This window comes from Aphelocoma coerulescens, chromosome 2 (genome assembly GCF_041296385.1).
Source record: "Aphelocoma coerulescens isolate FSJ_1873_10779 chromosome 2, UR_Acoe_1.0, whole genome shotgun sequence".
Lineage (NCBI taxonomy): Eukaryota > Metazoa > Chordata > Aves > Passeriformes > Corvidae > Aphelocoma > Aphelocoma coerulescens.
The window spans coordinates 20,494,295-20,515,966 of NC_091015.1; the positions used below are offsets into that span (position 1 = coordinate 20,494,295).

Consider the following 21,672-nt stretch of genomic DNA (forward strand, 5'->3'; position numbering starts at 1 on the left):
TTTTTTGTTAGTCAACTAAAGACCTCATATGTTACTTAAACACTTTGCTGTTTGGTGTTGTGTTAGCTTTTCTAGGAATATTTCATGGGATACAATCTTCAGCTATTTAAAAGCCAAGAAAAAGTCATTATCATACCTACTTTCAACTGTGGCTAAGTAACCTTCTTCTCCTTCACAAGTGGTGTTTGCTTCTGAAAATATTGCTGGAACATGTCCAATAAAATAGCAGTAGGTTCCATATCTTCTCCAGCCCTGTAACATGGTTTTAAGATTTCCATACAAATTTTAAATAATTGTGATATCATGTATTTAGTGAAGTATTCCATTTCAAAATTAATGAAGCCCAGTGATCATGAGTATTATGAATTAGAAACTTTTTGCAGTGAAAGTACAGATTCCTTCTAAGTGGTTCCTGTCAATGTCTAATTTCTAGAGTAACTGAGAGAGAGAGAAACTTCATATTAAATAAAAACAAAAACCTTTCCATGTAAATAATACAAATAATTCAAATAATTCTAATTGATTCTCAGACAATGTACTTATTTCATCTGAGAAGCTGACGTTCCTTTCTCACATACTTACTTTTTTGCAACCTGCCTCAGTAATTTCTTTTTCTCCAGCTATTTGTGATGTAGCTTTTCTTTTACAAATGTAGCCAACCTTCTTCTCACAGACATGGTCGGCCCAATAGCCATTCTGTGTCAGGAAAAAGTTTGAAATAAAAAGAAATTAAAGATGAATAATCTAAAGAAGATAAATAATGTCTTTCTTTATAATGAAAATGATGCATTTTCTTTCTCCTTTTACTTTTAAATGGAATTTTTTTCCTTATCCAGTCATGTTATCCTGCATGATAACAAAACCAAATCTCCTCACATTCAGTGAAATAGTAGACTTGGCTATAGCAGCACAGCCACAGCTGGCAGTGGTAAGAAGGGAGAAGGGTACATGGAGCTGCTCCCTGCCCTGTTGAGCAGGGCCCTTCACAGGCAGTTGTGCTATAGGATGGCAAATGAGCAGGCAAAAAGGAGCCAGCAGGAATCAGAGATCCCCATATACCATCATTACTACCAGAGGAAAAGGAGAGAATGTACTCAAAATACCTTCAGAGACCTGTTTCATAGCCCTAATAATTTCATTTGTGACTTTCATATGTGCTTAAAGAGAAAATTTCACCAGTGATGCAGTAACGCTTTCTTTTTTTTTAAAGGTCACATTCTGTCTCTTTCTTTTCCCTACCTCCATTTTTCTGGCCTTAGCCATTTGCTGAAATAACAGAGCATTTTATTCTTTGATTAAATAGTTAGTTTCAATATGGAAGTACAATATGTATTGAGTAATGTCACCTGGCCTTTGATCAGGACACAGTCTTCTGGCCTGTTGTTTGTGGTGGATGGCTCTCCCAGGTGCCATTTTGTGTATGTCACTGGGGTACCATCACTCCATTCAAAATACATTTGAACCTTACGGTCATTCAGCCCAATCCACAGCTTGTCTGTTGGCTCTAAAGATGGAAACAGAGATTAGACCTCTTACGGCACCCCCCCCTTTTCACAGCACCATCAAGCTTTGGATATATAACTCCTTTCACAAATTTATGAAGCATAAAATCATTTATTGTGTTTTATGATCATTTCATAAATTAATATTTTCATATAGATATTAAAATAAAGACTGTATGCTTTGGAAAATTAGGCTGTAAGGAAATTCTTGCACCGAATGAACAAATTTTGCTCTTCTTCCTCCTAAGAGTGGGTGTGAATTACCAGCCTAACGCTGATACACCATGATTTTATGATAGAACTCTGAGTAGTTACTTTTTAGTTCCATTGCACCAGTCAAATTTTAAAATACTGGTTTTGTGTAACTTGAAGCGTGAATTTTTTAAGCTTCTTTTAACAAAATGAAGAAAATGAGAAAGCCCCTAAGCCCAGCCCCCCGGTCCTAACTCAATTATTTTGGCAATAAGTAAAATCAGAGTTTTGACAACATCCAGAACTCAGCAGGAGCTCTCAATTCAGATGTCTGGTTTTCCACACAGACAATGGCAAGAGAACCCCTGGAAATACTCACTGTACCCAAGCTCCGACACCACAAAGCTGTGCTCCTCAAGGCTTTGGATGCTGGCCAAGTGACTCCCTTCCTTTTGACAAGAGGTCAAAGCTCCTTCCCATCCTTTGCTGTCCCTGAAGATCTTATAGCAGTGATCTACATACAGCACCCATCCATGTGGGCAAGTTACAGGCCCAATGTCACCTAGGAACACGTACCAAGGCTTTAGAGGAGTTCAGTTGCCGTGCAAGGGACATGACATTGAAAATATTTCCACTTAATCTGTGCAAAAGTTCAAAACTAAGAATTTTCTTTTGAAATTCTCATCGTAAGGAAATGATGAACACAAAATGTAGTAAACAAAAATGTGATTCTAAATCAGACAATTTTTAGCTTGGAAAAGGAAAGTTTTTCAATTAAAAAAATGTCTAATACAAATCCTAAGGTTAGTCAAATATCTGAAACAAATACATTAATTTCATAATATATTAATTACATGTATTAATTTTGTAATTTATTAATTTTATCAGCTTCTGTATCGCCTTGTACTTATTTGTCAGATTGGAGAAATCAGACATTATCTGCAGCTAACATAGAAAGTTTATGAATTTTTAAAGGATTAAGTATATTGATAGAGTAACAGTCATGAAGACAGATTTATAGCTAGAAGAATACATAGGGATACACTAACAGGGAAATCTTCATACACTTAAAATATCTTTTCTCACTTCAGTGTGTCGATCTTTCATAGTCTTGATCTTCCACCACTTCTGCAGAGACCCCTGAACTTACTAATCTGGGTACTGGTTGACCACAAGTCCTGGAGAATGACTTAGAACCACACTAAGTTCTCCATCTTTCTTTCTTGGGCTTATTTTTACTAATGTCCCTCTTCTGAAAAATAATTTTTGGATCGTTCTCCCTTTTGATGGTTAGCAGTGTGTGTACTTAAAGAGGAGACCTAGCCACCGAGACATGGACAGGAGGGACTAGTTGGACTTCTTTTGCTTTTATCTGTTTCATTCTGTATGTTTTGGAACAGGAGATCAGACTAGAAAGGTTTCAGTAGTCATAAAAAGCAAACCAGAGAAACAAGAAATCATTTCCATTTCTAATAAAATTCTTCTGTTCGTCCTTGTCAATATGCTGAGTTGTTCAGATAACAGTTCCTACTTTAATTATCAACATATATCAACGTACCTGAAGGAACCAAAGTAAAGTTCCTTTTCTTACAAATATAGCCAAGTTTCTGATCACATTCCCAATTTTGCCATTTAGCTTTTGCTTCAGGATTCAAAACTGCACAGAGCTTTCCAGATTCTGGGGAGGGGCTTCCTTTGGGAAAAATACAGATTAAAAAAAATGAACTTTTCTGAAAGACAAACAGAGCTCTGAGGTCTAAAATGCACATGAGAGACCGCTCCTGGATGAAGTGATGGAGGTCATATCTTTCCCAGCTTTGTCAAGAGCTAAGGTAGGTCTCTAGTAGGGGAAATGTCTGTATGAAATGTAGTGTGTAAGTTAGGTAAGTACAAACCTGTAAACTCATACTTTAGTTGCTAGTCAAGAAATGGAAGACTGAATGTTTTTGGGACAGGGAGTGTTGCTTTCACAGCTAAAATATTTTTGCAATACATTGAAGGTTTCTGTCTTATATTGCTATAGAAAAAAAGATTTTTGTAAAGCTAAAGCAAGAGAAGCTAAAATACTTATGGAATATCTATCTGATAATGAAATTTACAGCAGTATTTGAGGTATGTATATTTTCTCTTTAGAAATAATCTAACACAGTCACATCTACCTGGAGCCCAGTTTAAGTACTGGAAAGGGCTGCCTCCAATCCATTCCCATCCACTACTCAAGTCCAGTCTGTTGAGTCCAATCCACAGTGCAGAATCTGTACCTTCTGTTAATTCTAAGTTACAAAAAGAAGATAAATTATTTTATAAATCACTTTTGTATTAGCAATGGTCACTAACAGTGTCTCTAGGAAGACTTGCAATTCCTAAATATCTAACTGCAAATATCTGTAGATACTGAGATACCTGACAAATTGAAATATGCCAAAGCTTTGAATACTCTAAAAAGGTAAAGAAACAAAAACTCCCTGTTTTATTTTATCAACTAATGAAAAATAAGCACAGATTATATCCACAGAGTATATCCAAAATAAAACTGTTTCTGCAGAATAGGCTAAATTCTGTACATTTAGGAAGAAATATTGGTAAAGTGTAAGTATAAACAATAATAATAAATCTGTTGGAAGTTAAATTAATCCTTAAAATGAACAATAAATATTTCTTCCATATCATTCCCTCAGCTATACATGGATAAGTAAAGCTGATATTTTTCAGTTTGCCAAGTGAATGAAAAAAACAGCTGTCAAAACTGCATTTGAAACAAAATACATCTTTCTTTTGGCATAGAGATAATTTTTTCCCATTTTTTTTAAAAAGTTTCCTTTTGACCAAAAGTAAAACTTTACTTTACAGGATATTTTCCCCCTTTAAAAAAAAAAAAAATCAATGATGTTTTAATATAAAATCAGGTTTGTAAACATGAAGTCAAACTGTGACACTTGCAGGATGCTGGAATACTTTGAATTCTATGTAAATTTGACAGCAACTTTGATATGAATTTGAAAATTCTAAAATATTTTGTTTTCTTGCCCACACATATTTAGGTCCAAAGGCAATGGCCAAATTCATACTAAATAATCCTTAGCTGTTATGATAGCCTGAACACATCCTGAATGTAACCCAGGGTTTTCTTTACCGGCTTACCTTTAAGGTATGTTTGTTCATGAATGTCTGTGATACTCAATAATTCTGCATTTTGCTGCTGACAGCTCCGCCTGGCTTGGTGCCACGTGAGAGCCGAGTCAAAGTTTATCTGGTAGTGAACATTTGTTGACAGATCTGTAGTCCAGGTGCTGTCTGTATCTGTGAAGAAAATAATTACAACAGAGGTCAGAGAAACTTGCCAACAGAAAACTGAGTTGCAGCTCTTGTTCTGTGCGGCAGGTTCTCATTCATCTCCTTAAATGTCACCTGGGCTGCTCTTCCAAGACCACTGAGAATGTTACAAGCAGATGGGGAAGGACAAAATTAAGGTTGGTAAACTGACAGGTAAAGCTGGCCTATACTGCCTCCTGTTCCATGAAGAGAGCATCACATGGAGTGCTGTGGCAGAAATCCCACTTGAAAAATTTAAAAAGTTGCCCAACATCTCCTTCTCTCTCTGGACAGCAGTTCCCACTGAGAGCTGTAAGAACCAGCTCTAGACCTGAATTTAGCATCAAAAAGGTTCTTGGATAAATCCCATCCCCTTGTGAAGAGCCTCCGGAAGCGCCTGTCACACAGCAGAGGTGCTGAGCAGCACCATGCTCCTCCTCCAATTACCTTTGCATCTTTGATTTGTTGAAGATTTATACATGCTCAATCAAGTACAATACAAAATTGTATCATGTATTTGATTATTCCCAAAAGCCAGTATGAAGATGAAATTAAAATAAAAGAACTGAAAGCTTGAACTAGCTTTCAAAAACTGAAAATTATTCAATGACCCTATGTCGCTCACCTTCAGGGCTCAGTGTCTGAGGTATCTTTGCAGGGACCTGGAAAGCATAGTTGACTAAGGATGTGTGCCACACTGAAAGTCCACTTTAAATCAATTGGAGTAAAGGGGTATTCCAATAATAAAGGACAATGCTGAACAGGGGCCATGGAGAGAAATATAGAGGAAAGACAAGATGTGTCAGGTGGAGATTTCAATGTCATGGATGCAAAGCTCTCCTGACAAGAACAAAGCCATAAAGGGAGATAGAGGGGGAAGTGACCACAAAAATAGAAGAAAGTGATTGAAATTGCAGAGAAATGCCAGGCAGATATCAAAGGGATGGAAAGGCTACTTCCTGGACAATATGAACAGGACTTGACAGCACAGATAAAAGGACACATTCCACTTTAGTAAAAAACATATTCACATGAGAATCATGAAGATTGAAATATTAACTTCAACATTAATCCTCCTACAGTGCTCGTTTTTGTGCCCACATCCATCAGAATGGGAATCCTCAGAGAAGGGCTGTACAACAGTGACAGCAGACATCCTGGCTGGGAAACAGTAAGGAGCTCAAAATTATTGTGCTGCTCAACAACATCCCCACAGTTAATGGGAACTGAGTGCTGTTCTACTCTTCAATCACTCTCTTCACATCTTCATGCAGCGATATTTCCTTGCACAGTGAGCCGCAGGATGTGGCAATGTATCATATACTAAAATACCTTCTTGTAAGTTATGAGTTGTTATTATAAAGATAATCCTATTCTGCTCATGCTGGTTTGCCAACGCTGAGGGGAACTGTGTGGAACAGGTTCTTTACCTCTGGACGGGCACAGCCCGTAGCGCTGGTCCGAGTCGTAGTCGGCAGTGGTGGCACACCAGAGCCAGCCGTCCGTGCGGCCCGCGGCCGTGCACCCCGCCCACCACTGCCCCTTGTACATGAACGGGAAGACACACGGGGCACCAAAAGCATTTCCCAGCAGCGTGAAGGTCTCTGGGAAGACAAAATGATAACGTGAATATGAAAAATAACGAATGAATGTAAACTAGGGAAAAAATAAAGCCTGTGGCTGAATTGCATCTCAAAGCTTTCCATGGTTCCTGTCCCATGATCATAAAAAAATTGTTTCAACACATTTTCAGATTTAAGCTGCTTACATTTGTTTTAGAGCAATGCTATTCTGATGTAAGGTAATATATCATTAGTGAGGTCTACAATTAAATTTCTGTCCAAGATGTTTTTACAATCTTAATAAGGTTCCAGAGTGCTACCCTAAGATACTTCTATTTCAAACAATGTTAATATTTATATAACACATGCAAGAGCAGGAACTAATATTTATAAGTCTTGATTCCTGGAAAAAAGTAAACATATACTAGACTATCTCTCTCTGGTTTTATTACAGTGACCATTTAAGAATCTCATACAGTGAAGACGCTTCCCACATGCAAAGCTGAGTTCAGTGTTCAAATATCCTGTGAGGTGGCTTTTAGAACATTCATTCTGGATATGGGAAAGCCATTCAGAACAATCAGACTTCAGCTAATCAAAAAAGGTAATTGCACTGGTGACTATAATTATTCCATGAGCATCCTCATTTGCTGAGTCAAAAAAGCCACTCTTCCTCTACTTAAATCAGTACGTTGAGACCTTTCTCAGCTCACCCATATTGTGTTTCTTTCATGGGGATGTAATTTCATATCCCTGTGACTGTATAAGAAACTTATCAGTGTTCATGTGCTCTGCTAATAATATAGGGACACAGTACAGTGAGCAATAGTGACTTTAGAGAATACTTATACATACTATAAGAGTAAGCATGTATATACATATACACTAATAATATATATTTATAGAATATATGGAGAGTACATGCAATACTTATGGGAAATACTAATGTACTATAATACATAGACTAAAAAATAGTGTGTGTATAATACGTTTGGACATAAATACAGCATTAAATTCAACGTTAACTACCTCAGTGCATGGCTTTCCTAAAACTCTGGTGGTCACGGAAGGAGTCAGAATAGTCAGAGCCAAAGATCCTAAACACTCACAAAGGAATTAATGCAAAGCATGAAAGAATCAATTTTCTGTACCTTCATATCCCTGGGAACATAAAACATCCATGGCCCCATAGATATTCCACTTATTCTTTGCACTCAGCTCCTTCTTTAACAAAACGTTCTCATGCTCTTCGTTGCCAGGACTGAAAAACAAATCTTCTCCTTGGATTGCAAGGAGGCTTTCATTTCTGCATTCCCACCACTGGAGCTCACTTTTTTGATTACAGGGATACAGGGTGACCATGGCCTGATCCTTCTTCAATGACACCCCCAGGCATAGTTTCAGTTTCACACTCATAAGCTGATGATCTGTGATCCACCTGAATTTTTGTGATTCATTGTCTTGATTGCAAGTGGCAGTTCTAACTGACTGTGCAATAGATGCCTCAAGACAGAGCTTATTGACTTTATTATATAGTAAAAATGTTTCAATGTCTGTAAAACAAAACAATACATAGGAAATAGTTAATATACAATATTCGTATAGTGGATATGTGATAGGATTCTGCTTCCCACTCACATGAACAAGAAGTTCATTCATATCAGGTAAAAACATTATGTTTTCAACAGGGCCCAGGGCATCATCAATTCTACTGATTAAAAATAAAGTAGACAATAGAAAAGGAATGTCATGATTATACCTCACCATATTGTGGATCAGTGGCGGGCAGCAGCAGCAGCTCAGGACAGCTTGTTGGATGGTTTTACATCAGTCATGTGAATTCCCTCAACCACACTGATATTATGATTACCTTGTTCTAGCCTATCCCCAGACGTGTGGCCTTGTAGACGTCTGACCTCTACAAACTTTTCTCACCCTGCCAGATCTTACAGGTTTCCTAGTGGGTACACAGCCATCTTTGCTGAGCCATTTGCCTCACCACTCCCAAATCCACCTTTCCTTTCCTTTTCATCATATAAATGTGAGTGAACTGGCTTCTCAGGGGTCACTCTGGACTCCTCGGCCTTGATGACCTACAAGACATGCCATCCCTACTATGAGCCATTGAATATAAAACTGGGAATGACTTTGGGAAGCCAGTTGCAGTCTGAGGAAGTAGCAAGGACCAGGGAGTAGCAGCATCTGACACTTGCCAGTATGTAAAGGCTGGTAGAAGTTAGAGGGTACACCTGTACCAGAAATTGCGTCCCTAGCTCTCCAGGCAGTTTGTCTGATCATGCCTAAAGTGTTGGCCTAAAGGTAAGAGAGAAGTAGGGGAGCTAATTTCAGTCCTGAAGTGAGTTTATCAGCAGCAATTGTGAGCTGTGCCTATGAATTTTCTCTGCTGCCTTGTCTCATACTTTGTGACCCATGCAGCTGTATTTTCTGCCAAAACTTGTAGGATTCATAACGAGTTTTGGTCCCTGAAACATGTCTTGATCAGTGGGTATATAATTTAATGAAAATGTACTTAAGAGGTTAAAGACATTTCATTAAAAGCCTGCAAAACATTGAAATCAATGTAATTGATAATATGCAGTACACTGAAAATAGTTATTCTGGCCTCCAGTCAGACCATGGTGATTTAAAAAATACCATATACTCTGAGACAAACTGTGACAGTTTTCCTCAGGAATTAAAAAGGTGAAAGGATTTAACCTTAAATATTCAGGTCTGCAGAAGCCACCTGTTTAAAACCTAAAAGAGAAGTCCAGCTAAAGGGATAACAGTTGTGTTGTCACTGCAATTCCATAAGATATTTCCTAAACTTAATCCAATTTTATTTTTTAAAAAAATTATTCCATCCATTTTGTCAATGCCAGTGAATTCAATGAGTCTGTTCAAAACAGCAAATAAACCCCCTTTACAGCCATCATCTGTGAATATCTTAATGTCCTATAAATATTTCCACATTTCACTGCTCCTAGAGATTTTCACTGCCTGATTTTGCTAATCATTACCCAGACACCAACAGCTCAAAAATCAGAACCCAGACGTAAAGAATTAAATAATTTTTTTAAAGGCATTTAAGCATATCTCATTATTTCCTTAGGTCTGATCTTCTGGGGTTATTGAAATGATAGTGCCACTGTACATGAATAAAGCCATTAAGAATTGAGTCTCTGCAACCTTCTCTAACCATTTTGTTTTTCTGTGAGATCCTGCCTCTTGCCTGCCATTGAGAGGTTCCCCAACCCCAAACTAATAATGTACATATTGGCAGCACCACAGAACCACAATCACCCAGAAAAGCCAGAGGATTGGAAGCACTTTCATGAAAACCTTCACAGGAAGCAAGCAAGAGGCACTTACCTGCCAGCTGCAAAGCACTGTGAATGAGAGAGAGAACAACCAAGAACCTGAAAAACATAATTGCAAATGCTGTTTCCTTTTCTTCCCTTCAGCAAAACCTGGATGGTGAGAGTTGCTGGCAATTAAGTCCTGCTGAAGAGAGGACAGCGGCTGGTCCTCCTCAGTTTTGCAGGCTGGATGATTGGGTAAAAAGGTCTGAGTGCTAAATAAGGAAACATTCTGTCACATGCCATGTTTCAAAAAAACAAGACCACATGCCACAAATTTTACACTCAAACAAGAATTACTTCTCACTGAGGGCAAACCATCCTTCCTTGGGAAAGCAGGTGGTCACAAAAGCTTATATCTTACTAATTTCCCACTCTCTCTCCTGAGGAAATGTGGGGAGCTCATGGGATCAAATCGACAGTGAAACACTAAAGAGAGAAATTCGGCCTTAGCTTTTAAATCTTATATCTTACCTATGCAGAATAAAAAAATACTGTTGGGAAAGCACAGAAGTCTCATATTTCCATATGTGAGATGGGACAGAAGTGAATTTTAGAAGACTTAAATGAAATTCATTCTGCAGGACATTAGAAAAATTTCTGCCCTTCTACAGGAGTTTGCCATTTGCTGCATTTCTACATAAGTGCAACTAGAAAACAAGCACTCAAAGCTACTTGAAAAATGGCTTGTTGTAAAATCAATGTTTCTTTTTCTCGTGAAGCAGGTAAATCTTGTTTGAGAGCCATATGAAAAGTCAGTCACAATTTCAGGAAATGCCACATATTGCTTTTTACCCAGATCAAGATCCTACCCAGGGCCAGCACTCAGCACTTTGTTTTCCAAACTTAAAGATGGAAACTTGAGAAAAACAGCATTCCCAATATTCCTGTCCCAACCACTATAGACTGTCCCTATACTATAGACTGTATAAGGGCCTGACTTCACAGGCCTTAACAGTGGAAATAGAAGATCTTCACAGTGGAGATATTTTGTTTTGGTTAGAAAAACTTCTAAATGGATAAAAACCAGTCTGTGATGTAAAAATATCATTTGAAGTGTAGTAACATATTTGATTGGCACCTCTAGCAAAAATATGATATCAAGAAAATTTGTTATCCTCTCCTGTTTTCAGCCAAGATGACTGCATTTCCGAAACACTGGATTTGATCCTGCTTGTCTGCTTAGCAGAAAGAAAATAAAGGAAAGGGGGTTAATTTCCTGAGAAAATATAAAGGATTAAAATAAATGGAAGAAATTTAAATGTGAAATAAGAAATTACAACAATATGCTAGGTACAGATCTTAGGGCAAAGTTAACTGAATTTTCTTTTCCAGATGATGACAAAATGTACTCATGACAAGGGTAAAGTCCCAGAGGAATTCCATTTTCTTCTCAGTTGGACATTTTGCAATGATAAAGAAATAAAAAGGAAAGGATCTATTTTTTTTCTGGCTCCTCAAGCCACACAAGTGCCAGCTGCAGCCTGGCAGTAAGGCAAAAATTGCTTTCCCTTCAGCCAGGTTTCAGACAAGTTTTAGAGCTATCTGAACAATTGCACTGAATCCTTGATACTCCAAACACACCTGGTGTTCTTGAACCTCTCCTCCTACGGCCAGTACTGCACTGGTTCCTGCAAAGGAATACCTGCTCAAGGCTGCTGAAATCCTTGAGGCCAGACTCCAAGGAAGAGCAAAGTTAGAACAGCCAACCTAACGATGTCACTTGCACCTGGCACATACCCTGGGGAGCTCTAGGCAGGAGGTGGCACAGCCTTCTTGTTCCTTTGCACTTGTGTATTGAATTTAAATCAGCTTTGCCTTATGGGCTTCTCTTCAGACTGAAGTTTTGAAAAATTTCACATAGCAGTGCTAAATCATTAATGTAATCTCCTGGAAAGAATGCAAGTTGTGTAACATCTTAGAATGTTACACATGCTTAAGTCATATTTAACAATAAATATAATTTTTTTTAATATTTGGAAGGTTGTGCATTACATAATTCAATTAAAAGATCATGAAAAATAGCATTGAACTTTGACTTATGATAAGAGATGTTCCTTTAATACCTGCTTTGCTAATGGTCTTGGTTTATAGTTACCAGAACATCATTATATTTATTATGCACTGTATGCTTGCAGAGCAAGAACAAGACATAGATGTAACACTATTGCTCAAACGAGCTTTTTACTAAAATAAGAATCCTGACAATCTTCTTATCTTTCATGTTGCAGGTGCAATCAAGAAATATCAGTGATCCCATCTCAAGCAGAAATAGATGAAACAAATTCCAGACCAAAAAATTATCTTTATCTGATAGAGACATCTAATTTATTATTTTCCCATTTAAAATCTGTAAGTTGATATACCCCTAAACATTGTTGAGTAATGTATTCTGTTGAATGAGACGTACATTTGACACAGGAAGTCACTGGCTCATTATCAAACTCCTTCTTGAATTGTTTAATATTAGCTCAGCCTCATTTCATTAATGATATTTAGGGACAGCAGCACCTAAACACACTGCAAGTTAACACCCCAAATCAGTGCCACTTCATTATCCATCAATAAAGACATGTGTCATCGTCTGTGTTTGAGGTTCTTCTCCTATTTCTACTATACAAATGAAAAACTCTTTGTTACCTGTGCCTTTCAGAAATTTTCTTTTTGTAACTAAAATACTTTTCAACAGAGGGGAAATACTTTTCAAGTGCAAATAATGTCAAACCCCCTAATTTTTCTCCTTTAAAGGAATCCCATAGTCCCAGAAACATGCAGAGGAATTGCATGACTTCTGAGGACATGCTGGAAGAACTCAGGGCACAGGAGAGAAAAACACAGAAAGACATGATGCAAGGTTGAGCTAGTGCCAGGGACAGTGGGAGTGAGACCTGAAAAGCCCTAGTGGGAAGGAAAAATCTCAAAGTCCATCATCCAACATCAGCCTTAGAGTTGAAAGGGAAGGTGAGACTCAAGCAAGCTTTCCTTGGAGAGAAAAAGCAGCTGACTGCTTGAAAATTTCTCTTATTTTCCGCAATACGGGAGTGGGGAGTTAAAATGAGAACGGCATGCTAAAACCAGAGGGTAAACCACAGAGCCAAAGTCATCACCACCCTGATAAATATCAGAGTGAGCAGCAGGAGTTCAGCAGGTCCCAGCCTTTTATTTCCTGTGATGGGGCCACAGGGGACACATTCAGGGGATGGAAGAGTCCCCCATCTAGGAGATTGCACCAAGGGTGCACATCACAGCTGCAGATGTTGCATAGGCCTGCCTGATAACACAAGCATCTGAACCTCAGTATTTTGGCTGAGGTGCAGCAGACCAACATATGCACCACGACTGCTGGTTTACAGATACACTCATCAAGCTTTTGTACTACCCTTTAACTGCTTCTTGGTAACTGAGCCTCAGCAATCATTGGCAATAATCGAGATGTATTTTTGGACTATTGTTTCAATAATGGATAGTGTAAGAAGAAAATAATTAGGCCAGCCATACTTCCTGGATAACAGTATATCATTTTAAAAATAACTGGAAAAATGCCTGTTCTTAATATTTTCTCTGTGATTAGTCTTTGTTTTCTTCCTTTGCTTTATCACTGTTTCCTTTCTTATTTAAAAAAAAATGTATACCACTTTCCAGAAAGTTTTGCTTCAAAATATTTCCCAAGGGCAAACACTTCAAGGAGCATCTGGACAATGGTTTTAGTCACATGGTGTAGTGTTCAGGGAATTGTCCTTGATTATCCTTAAGGATCCTTTCCAACTGAAGGTATTCTATGATTCTGTGTTAATTTTTTTAAGATTTTATGTACTTTTCTCTTTGTAAAATTCCCCATGAAATCTAAATGCCACATTTGACTTGAATACCTTAGAGAAGCATGCTGAAGCAGGAAAGTTGGCAGAAAAATGTATTTAAAACATTTTCTTCCCCTACTACTTGTGGATTGGTGAGGTCCCAAACATGATTTTAAATATCAGTAACAAGAGTGTGTGAAAAATTCCATGTCTGAAAAATGTCCTAGTGCCCAATAAAGATTCATGGCCTGATCTGTCAGTCCCGGGGGGGGGGGGGGGGGGGGGGGGGAAGGAGACATGTGGTGACTGAAGTTTCTTTGCATCCACTGGCAAAGAAGACACTGGAGTTCTCCCTCTCCTCACAAACCTTCCAGCTGCAGTTGTATCAAACCTATTTTCTGAAAGAGGAAGGAAATTTCATAATTAACAGTACAGAAGGAGATAGAGAGGAGACATTCACATGGACTGTTACCAAAGGAATCTCTTAACTACAAAACTATAAAAAGATCTGTGGGGCTTGGTTTCTTTCTTTGGTTGTTTTTTTTTGTTTTTGTTTTTTGTTTTTTTTTCTGGTAAGTTACACACACTGGTTCAAATAAAACAGCAAAAGGAGTTCTGTAAATAGCTGTAAGGGCTGGGTTTAATCTGAAATAGTTTCCAGATTTCCTTTTTATAAAGGGCATCTAAATATCTCACAACTCCTCCAGGCATAGTCTGAGCATTGTAACATCACTGCAGTGCATTTTCTTCTTTTTTATTTCTTTTTATGGCTTGAATTTATAACTCTGTAGGAGCAGAAAATGATTTACCTAAGGCTCACTCACCAGTTCAGTTTACTGACTTCTCAGGACTGTCTAACACTGAAATTATCACCTTACTTAGCCTGAACATGCCCTGGGCACCCTATGTTGGTCGCACCATTTGTGCAGAACTGCCTGTTTTGGAGAGAAAGGCACCTATCTGATAATTCCCTAAATTAATCCATATTTAGGCAGATAGACATCTGAGCTTGTAAAGAGCTACAAGGGTGATGGTCATGGATGGGATTTATAGTTCAGATGCCATTTTCAAGACAAGTTTTGTTTGCCTAGTTAGTGCTGACAATGCAAACCACACATGCTGCAGGGAGCCGAGGCCAGGGCTCCATGTCTGCACCAGCCCAGCCACCAGCCATGGGCATCCAGAGAGACCAGCCTCCCCCACGACTCTTCTCTCTCTTCTCTCACCTACTCCTTGCTCTATGGACACAAAAAAGGGGTGGGGAATGATCTCACCTGAGGCAAACCAGGTGCCTGTCAGAGACTGAAAATATTTCATGCCTCAAACATTGATATAAAGTTTTGCTCATTATAAAGAAGCTACAACCGAAGAAGCTTCCCTGAAGAGTGGGACTTTGAACTGAAAGTCAAACTGTTGATTAGATAAAGGGAAATGCATTGTTCAATCATCTCAGGCTGAGGGAAAGGTGTGCATCCACAAACGGCCAAAGCCACCAGCTGCAACTGTCCCCAGCTGAGTTTGGGGTGGGGGAGAGCACAGCTCTCTCCCCCCAGCCGAGGGGGGAGGAGGAGGTTTTGGGTGCATGGTGCAACCTCTGGTGAGAGGCAATAAACACCCATCCTCCAATACACAAACTGGCCCAGCTGTGGAACCCCCAACCCCACAGGACACATCCACAGGACATTCCCATGAGAGGCTTGGCCCCACAGGACTGCACGTGATGCAGCAGACCCAGAGTCTGCTGTGAGAGACTGACCCCCACCCCAGGGGGACACGGCTGGACATGCCCACCCAGCCTGAGCATATAAACCCATGGGACTCTGTGCCTTCTGGGGTGACCTTCACCACCAAGAGACCAGCTGGAGAGGATCACTGAGGCACCAGTGGGACCCACAGAGCAGTGATATTCTTCAATTCTGTCTCTGTAACTCTTTGTCCCCCCACCTATTTTCTACTTCTTTCTTTCTCTCTCTCTCTCTCGCTCTCTCTCTCTCTCTCTCTCATATTTACTATCTAATAAAACTCTTACTATTGTCACTGCCATATGGTCTCGTTTGCACCTTAATTTGGGCAGAGGCATTTCTAACAACCTTAAAACTGGATCATAACAGCACCACATTTAGGAACTTTGAGAGGCTTGGATTTGGCTTCCTTTACCCGTGCTAGTACTCCACAATACTTTGACTGTTGTGAACAGGACAGTCAGTAAACTGCAGACACTGCTAGCACCGAGTAACCACCTTAAAAAATACTTCATCAGAGCAGAGCACTACGCAAATCTGTCCCTATTTTGAACACATACAGGAACAGAACACAATTAAAGGTTAATGTATCTGTTCCCAGATCTGCCCTTGCTCAACCTATCAGGTGCTTCTCCCTTCCAGTCAAATCATATATCCTCTAATTTTTGTATCTGCACAAAATTATGATGTTGTAAAGTCTGTAAGACATCTAGAAAAATGTTTCCAGTTCTTCAGATACATTGCCAGTACACTGCACTAAAAACTGCCAAGATGATCTGAACCGTCTCTAGAAAGCTGGTGAGCCTTGGTCAAAGCTTCAGATTCAAGTCAGAGCCAGCTCCCAGCTAAAGGACTATCCAAGGCCACATTCTCTGCAGCCAATGTCATGCTTTTTCCAGTTACTGCTTTTCTCTAAATATTCATCTAAGTAGGTACATCATCCATCAAAGCACACTTTTTTTGGATGCGGTTCATATCACTGCATGTACAGAGTACTCTTAATTTAGCTGATTTTCCATGTTATGAAGCCAATGTGCATTTAAAGTGAGTTGGAGCTCCTGCCCCCATTTTCAATAATCTCACACTTTTTCTTGGCAGCGTCATAGTCTATCACACTTAAGTCTATTCTGGAAAGCTTCAGTGCAGAATACATTTCTCTTCTCATTTCACATGAGGAAGTGTCGCTGCACTCAGGAGCCTAATGCTTTATACCAAAACATAGCATGTTTAAAGCCTGCTCTTCATTTCCACAGCATTTTTTCAGACATTCATTAGGAGACATGGAAACAATGGAAGATAAGGAAATATTTGCAAGATCATTTCCTATACTGTGAACATTGTTTAGTTCACTCAAATTTTGTCCAACTCTGCATAAAACAACAGGGTAGATTAAAGATGAAAACTGAATGTGATGTTTGGGCTACAGGAAAACCCCATAAATTACTTTTTTTTTTTTTTTTAAAGCAGATGAATTTGATTTTTAACTCTTAGAGACAAGCTGGAATACTTGGAGAAATTTGAAATTCTCAGTAAACACTGGGAGAAACTAGGTGAGGTTTGAAAACATCAAAACATCAAGGAATTATAAGTCAGGCAGAATAACTTGAGTTCCTAGAAAATTAGTGGAAAAAACAGTACTATTTGCTAATCATGAGAGGATGACTAGAGAATAAGGAATCACAGTCCTAAAAAAACCCCGGGAATTAGTAGCTTATATTGAGTTGGTAGGTGTACTGAAAAGGGTTTTATGGAAAGCTTTGGCACTATTCTGTATATTAACAGCTCAAATAATGGGAAAGTGTAATAATAAATCATTTAAACTTTGTGTCGTATAAGCCCAGCTGGTAACTAGGCACCATTAATTAATTTAAATTAAATAGTACTCAGGAAAAGGCAATACTGCAGGGTTGTCTACTCAGTAAATGAGTGTAGGTGTGTGTCCTTCACCCATGACAGTGAAGACTTCCTCAAAGGGATTTCTAGGTCCAGTTTGGCCTGTCCAGCATTCCAGGGACCACTCCCACTACGCCGGTTGAACACAGCCATTCCCAGCCTGTTCTGGAGCAACCAAGAGCTACTCTAGCCCAGCTGTCCTGAGAAGCCAGCGATACTGCAAGGCACTCCAACATTTTTAGTACAGAAGCTTTGACAAGGCTGCCCAGGAGAGGTGAAATCATGATTGCTGTTGGAAACATTAAAAGAGGTGTTGGATCTCAGCAGTTGATCAGTTTTAGCTGACACTGCTTTTGGGCGGGACCTTTTCAGTACCCTATTTCTATTATGTACATGATTATAGGTTCCTATTCACAGGATATATAAAATTCTAAGACCTTTAAGCTTTAAATTACATCATACCTTCTATTGTTTGCTTTTGTATTTGAAGAAAGAAATTGCATTTGCACTTCTCTTTCAGTGGCATTCAGAGCCATAGAGAACATGCTTATTCAAGCATCTTTGAAATCCCTCCTAAACTGAAAATAAGATACTTTGAAGCTGTAAAACATGAAGTGACGTATTGTTTCACAATACAGTTAGTGTGACATGGAAGTGACACATTCCAGTAAGATAACACAGTGTGTCTGCGTAATGAAGATTTATATAACATTTGTTTTTATGAGACTGAAGTAAAATGCAAGGTAAGAACTTGATAGTTACAACATGACAACAGATTTGCACAATGCTATGTCTTAGGAATTATAATAGTTGTTTTTACAATTGCCTTGCTGAACTTCCTGTTTTGAATATCCCTGAGGAAGGATGCTCCCATGTGTGGCATCATCACTGATTTCTCTGTACAAGCCAGGTGAAGCATCTTCTGTGCTTTTTTTCTCATCTGCTGCTCTGTCTATTCACACAGACAGGAGTGATATGAAGGAAGAGACCAGATCCATGTCTGCTCCTCCATGGCAATTTGCTTTTGCAGAGACCAGTAGTGGGCACTCATTGAGTGACCCTGCACATCAGTCTCAGGATGAAGAGATTGAGAAAAACAGCCAATTATAGGGTTTAAGGTACTAACAAGAAGCAGAGTACTGAGAGGTAGATAGAAATCTCGAAAGAGAATCTGATACTGGGAGACAATATAAGTGACTGCAGGGTGACAAACAGGTACCCACAACCACTCAAAAATATGAAGATGAGGCAAATAGTTGCTTTTAGCTCCTATTTCTTTACTTTCTTTCACATTTGATTTATTTATATTGTTTGATTGTTGTTTTGGAAACACTTGTTTTATTTCACACTTACAATATAATTAATTTCTTGAAGAATTGGGACCCCAATTTCTTGAAACCTCATATCTGGTTTGGACCTTGATTTGGAATGCAAATTTTACTACATACTGGAAACACTCATCTACTTGACCATGGGAGCTGAATACATGGGAGCATCAGCTGAGCTTTCCGAGTGGGTTAAAGTAGTAATCACAGCCACAGGAAGAGACTCGGAGTGAGTATATGATAGAAGACATTGTCCAGAGAAAGGACCAGTGAATTATAATGAGGTAAGATACACACATTTTGAAATGAATATTGTTTATAAGCATCTCTCTCAGTTGTTAAACTAACAAAACAAAAATCTGTATTAAATACTCAGTAGACTCTGCATTTGACAATGGTGCCAAAAGGTAACCCTCTGTTTGTGACACCCTGATGACAAGCCTAGTACTCACCCATGCCCTGAACAATCTCACTGCCATGCCAGATACAGCTTCACTGCCAGGCTGCTCTGAGTAAAATGCCACACAGCAATTGGGAAATCTGCACTTCTACATCTGTAGTCTTGTTAAGGACTCCACTCAGTGGTAAATAAAAGATGCTGCATCTCTAAAGTGCAGCAGCATGTCAGAGAAGCTGCTTGGGGTCCACATGCCAGAGCCATCGACCCAAGCTGGCCTGAGATCACCTCACTCCTGTCTGCTGCCAAAGCTTTGTGCCCAGGCTGACCTGCTTCAAAGAGCAAGAAAGGTGCCAAAGATCCTCGTGTGCTGTCCTTGCACCTGCTCTGCCTCTGAAGAGGCTGGGAATGTCTGTGACTGGTCTCATGGGTGTCTCAGAGCTACAGCAAAGTCACTCACTCACTAATGAAGAGCAGACAGACAGCTTTCCCTGAACACAGTAAAAATCATGACAATATTTCAAAGCATAGAGTAAGGAATTCCTTTCTTTCACGACCATCTCTTTCCCTCTTTCAGCAGTTGCAGGACTTTTCCTAAAGCATTACCAGTGATACAGGACCTTTAGTTCGTGTTGTCTACAGACTAATTCACAAAATAGGCTGAGTCTTCCAAATTTCTTTCATTCTTACTCTTTATCAATCACTATACTTATTAGTCACACCAACATGAATGTGGCCTTTCATTTCAGGCATTTTTACATACGAAAATGTGTGTGGACTATTGTCACCACTGTTTTGAAGACATACAGTCCTGAAGTTTCTGGGCATGTACACTTCCTGATGAAGTCCAAATAGTGGGGCACAGAGTGGCAGCAGGAAGCATCCAAAGACCAAAATGAAGGTTGAACTGCATAAAGAATATAGAGTAACTGGCTTGAGATATTAAATGCAAAATTGATATTAAATCCAAAATTCTTAAGGGAGAAAAAACTGATCAGAGAAAATTTCTTTTAATGAAAGTAATAGTAAAAGATAATACACACACAGATCTACCATTCTTCTTCACAGGAAGGGGTGAACCTATATTTTAGTTCTCTGAACTAAACCTTAATAGTCTATCACTAGGCTATTTACAAAAGATAAGTGTATTTTTCTTCAGAGATGTTTCTTTTAGAAGTTGTCAGTTCAAAAATCATGAGTCAAGCTGTGTTGGCATGAGAACAACAATAGAATGTCTTTAACTCTGAGGGAAAAACAGTATGTCTCTTCAAGTAAACCAAATCTCTGCCCTCTGCTGTACAGACAATTAGAAAGTCTTTTCATATTTTTACACTCTGTAAGTTACACTACACCACCCTAATTTGTTCACTCCATGGACCATTTAATAGGATGAACTAGTCAGAAAAGAAATTAAAATTTTGAAATTTGAAAAAAACTACAGTGAAGATGACTCATGTCAGAAATTGTCTTGATGCATACGAAATAGCAGAACATCCAAAGGGATTCAATAGGAAAAAAAAAATAAATAAGCCTTTGATGAAAAAATAGTGTAGTTTTTCCAAGAAACACCACAATAATATATCCTTTAACTGCTGGATTTCTGGAGGCATATGTTTTGAGGAAAGAGGAAAGTTTTGTAACAGTATACACTGAGTCTATTAGCTAGCCTGTTGATAGTTGTCTATGTGGATTTTTTGTTTCCTTTTCCATGCAAATCAGAGCAAATCATCTTACATTTATCACACATTAGAATTTGTTTATTTGAGGACTTACTCTGCAGTTGCTAGAAAAAATTCAAACCCAAGGTTAATTGCATGCCAGTTTCCATATACAGACAAATTCAAAACTTCTACATCTGGCTCAGGAAATCCCAGAGCTGCAAATGTTGACGCCAAGAGAGGGAAATAAAGAGTGACCCCTTGACATTTGTCAACTGTTGTGCTCTTCATTAAACACCTGCTTTTGGACACCATCAGGGATAGGATTCTAGGTTAAACTAACCTTCAATATGACCTAGTAGAGTTGTTTTTAAGTTTTGATTAAAAAACCAAATTTACTGGCTTAATTCAAGCAGACATCCCTGTCAATCCCATTGTGTAGGTTTGACTGGACTCTACAGGGATCCAGGTGGTCATTGCTGGAGAAAGCCTCTCACAGAAAACATGTCATATGCACACTTTCCATCAGTCCTTTCTGCTGCTGACACTTCAGGATGCTCTACAGATGCCATTTCAAGCACCCTTCAATAAAGTTTAGAAATCTATTCAGGATGTTGGAATTTTTCCAAGTGTATTTAAAAACAATGATGGATAGGACTGCTGGGTTCTGACAATAAATTGAACTAGATACCTGACTTTAAACTGTATAAAAATATGCAGCATTAAGACTAATTTCAGTGTATATTGTTTTCAAAACATCTACCCCCCAACTTCTCTGATTACTAACTTTATATGGTCTTTACAGGATCTTGACAGATGCCAAGAACTAACTGAAATTCAGGCAGGACCTTCAAATGTGAAATTTTTGGTCATAAGTGACTTCTTCCTTTTGCTCTCAGCACTGTAATTTATCCCTAAGATAAAATCTAAGGG

The 21,672-nt window shown here is 38.7% G+C and overlaps 1 protein-coding gene across 1 annotated transcript in view; it reads right to left on the minus strand.

Moving 5' to 3' along the window:
- Window positions 1-10,057, minus strand: part of LOC138106304 (macrophage mannose receptor 1-like) — a 33,144-nt gene extending 23,087 nt beyond the window's left edge. Inside the window, exons 1-10 of the mRNA XM_069006709.1 lie at window positions 9,941-10,057; window positions 7,720-8,121; window positions 6,437-6,610; window positions 4,836-4,994; window positions 3,854-3,967; window positions 3,253-3,387; window positions 2,074-2,256; window positions 1,347-1,504; window positions 583-696; window positions 137-252 (exon numbers count right to left, since the gene is read on the minus strand). Coding sequence (XP_068862810.1) covers window positions 137-252; window positions 583-696; window positions 1,347-1,504; window positions 2,074-2,256; window positions 3,253-3,387; window positions 3,854-3,967; window positions 4,836-4,994; window positions 6,437-6,610; window positions 7,720-8,121; window positions 9,941-9,998 — 1,613 coding nt within the window. The 5' untranslated portion in view covers window positions 9,999-10,057. The remainder of the gene's footprint in view (window positions 1-136; window positions 253-582; window positions 697-1,346; window positions 1,505-2,073; window positions 2,257-3,252; window positions 3,388-3,853; window positions 3,968-4,835; window positions 4,995-6,436; window positions 6,611-7,719; window positions 8,122-9,940) is intronic.
- Window positions 10,058-21,672: the final 11,615 nt, after the last annotated feature.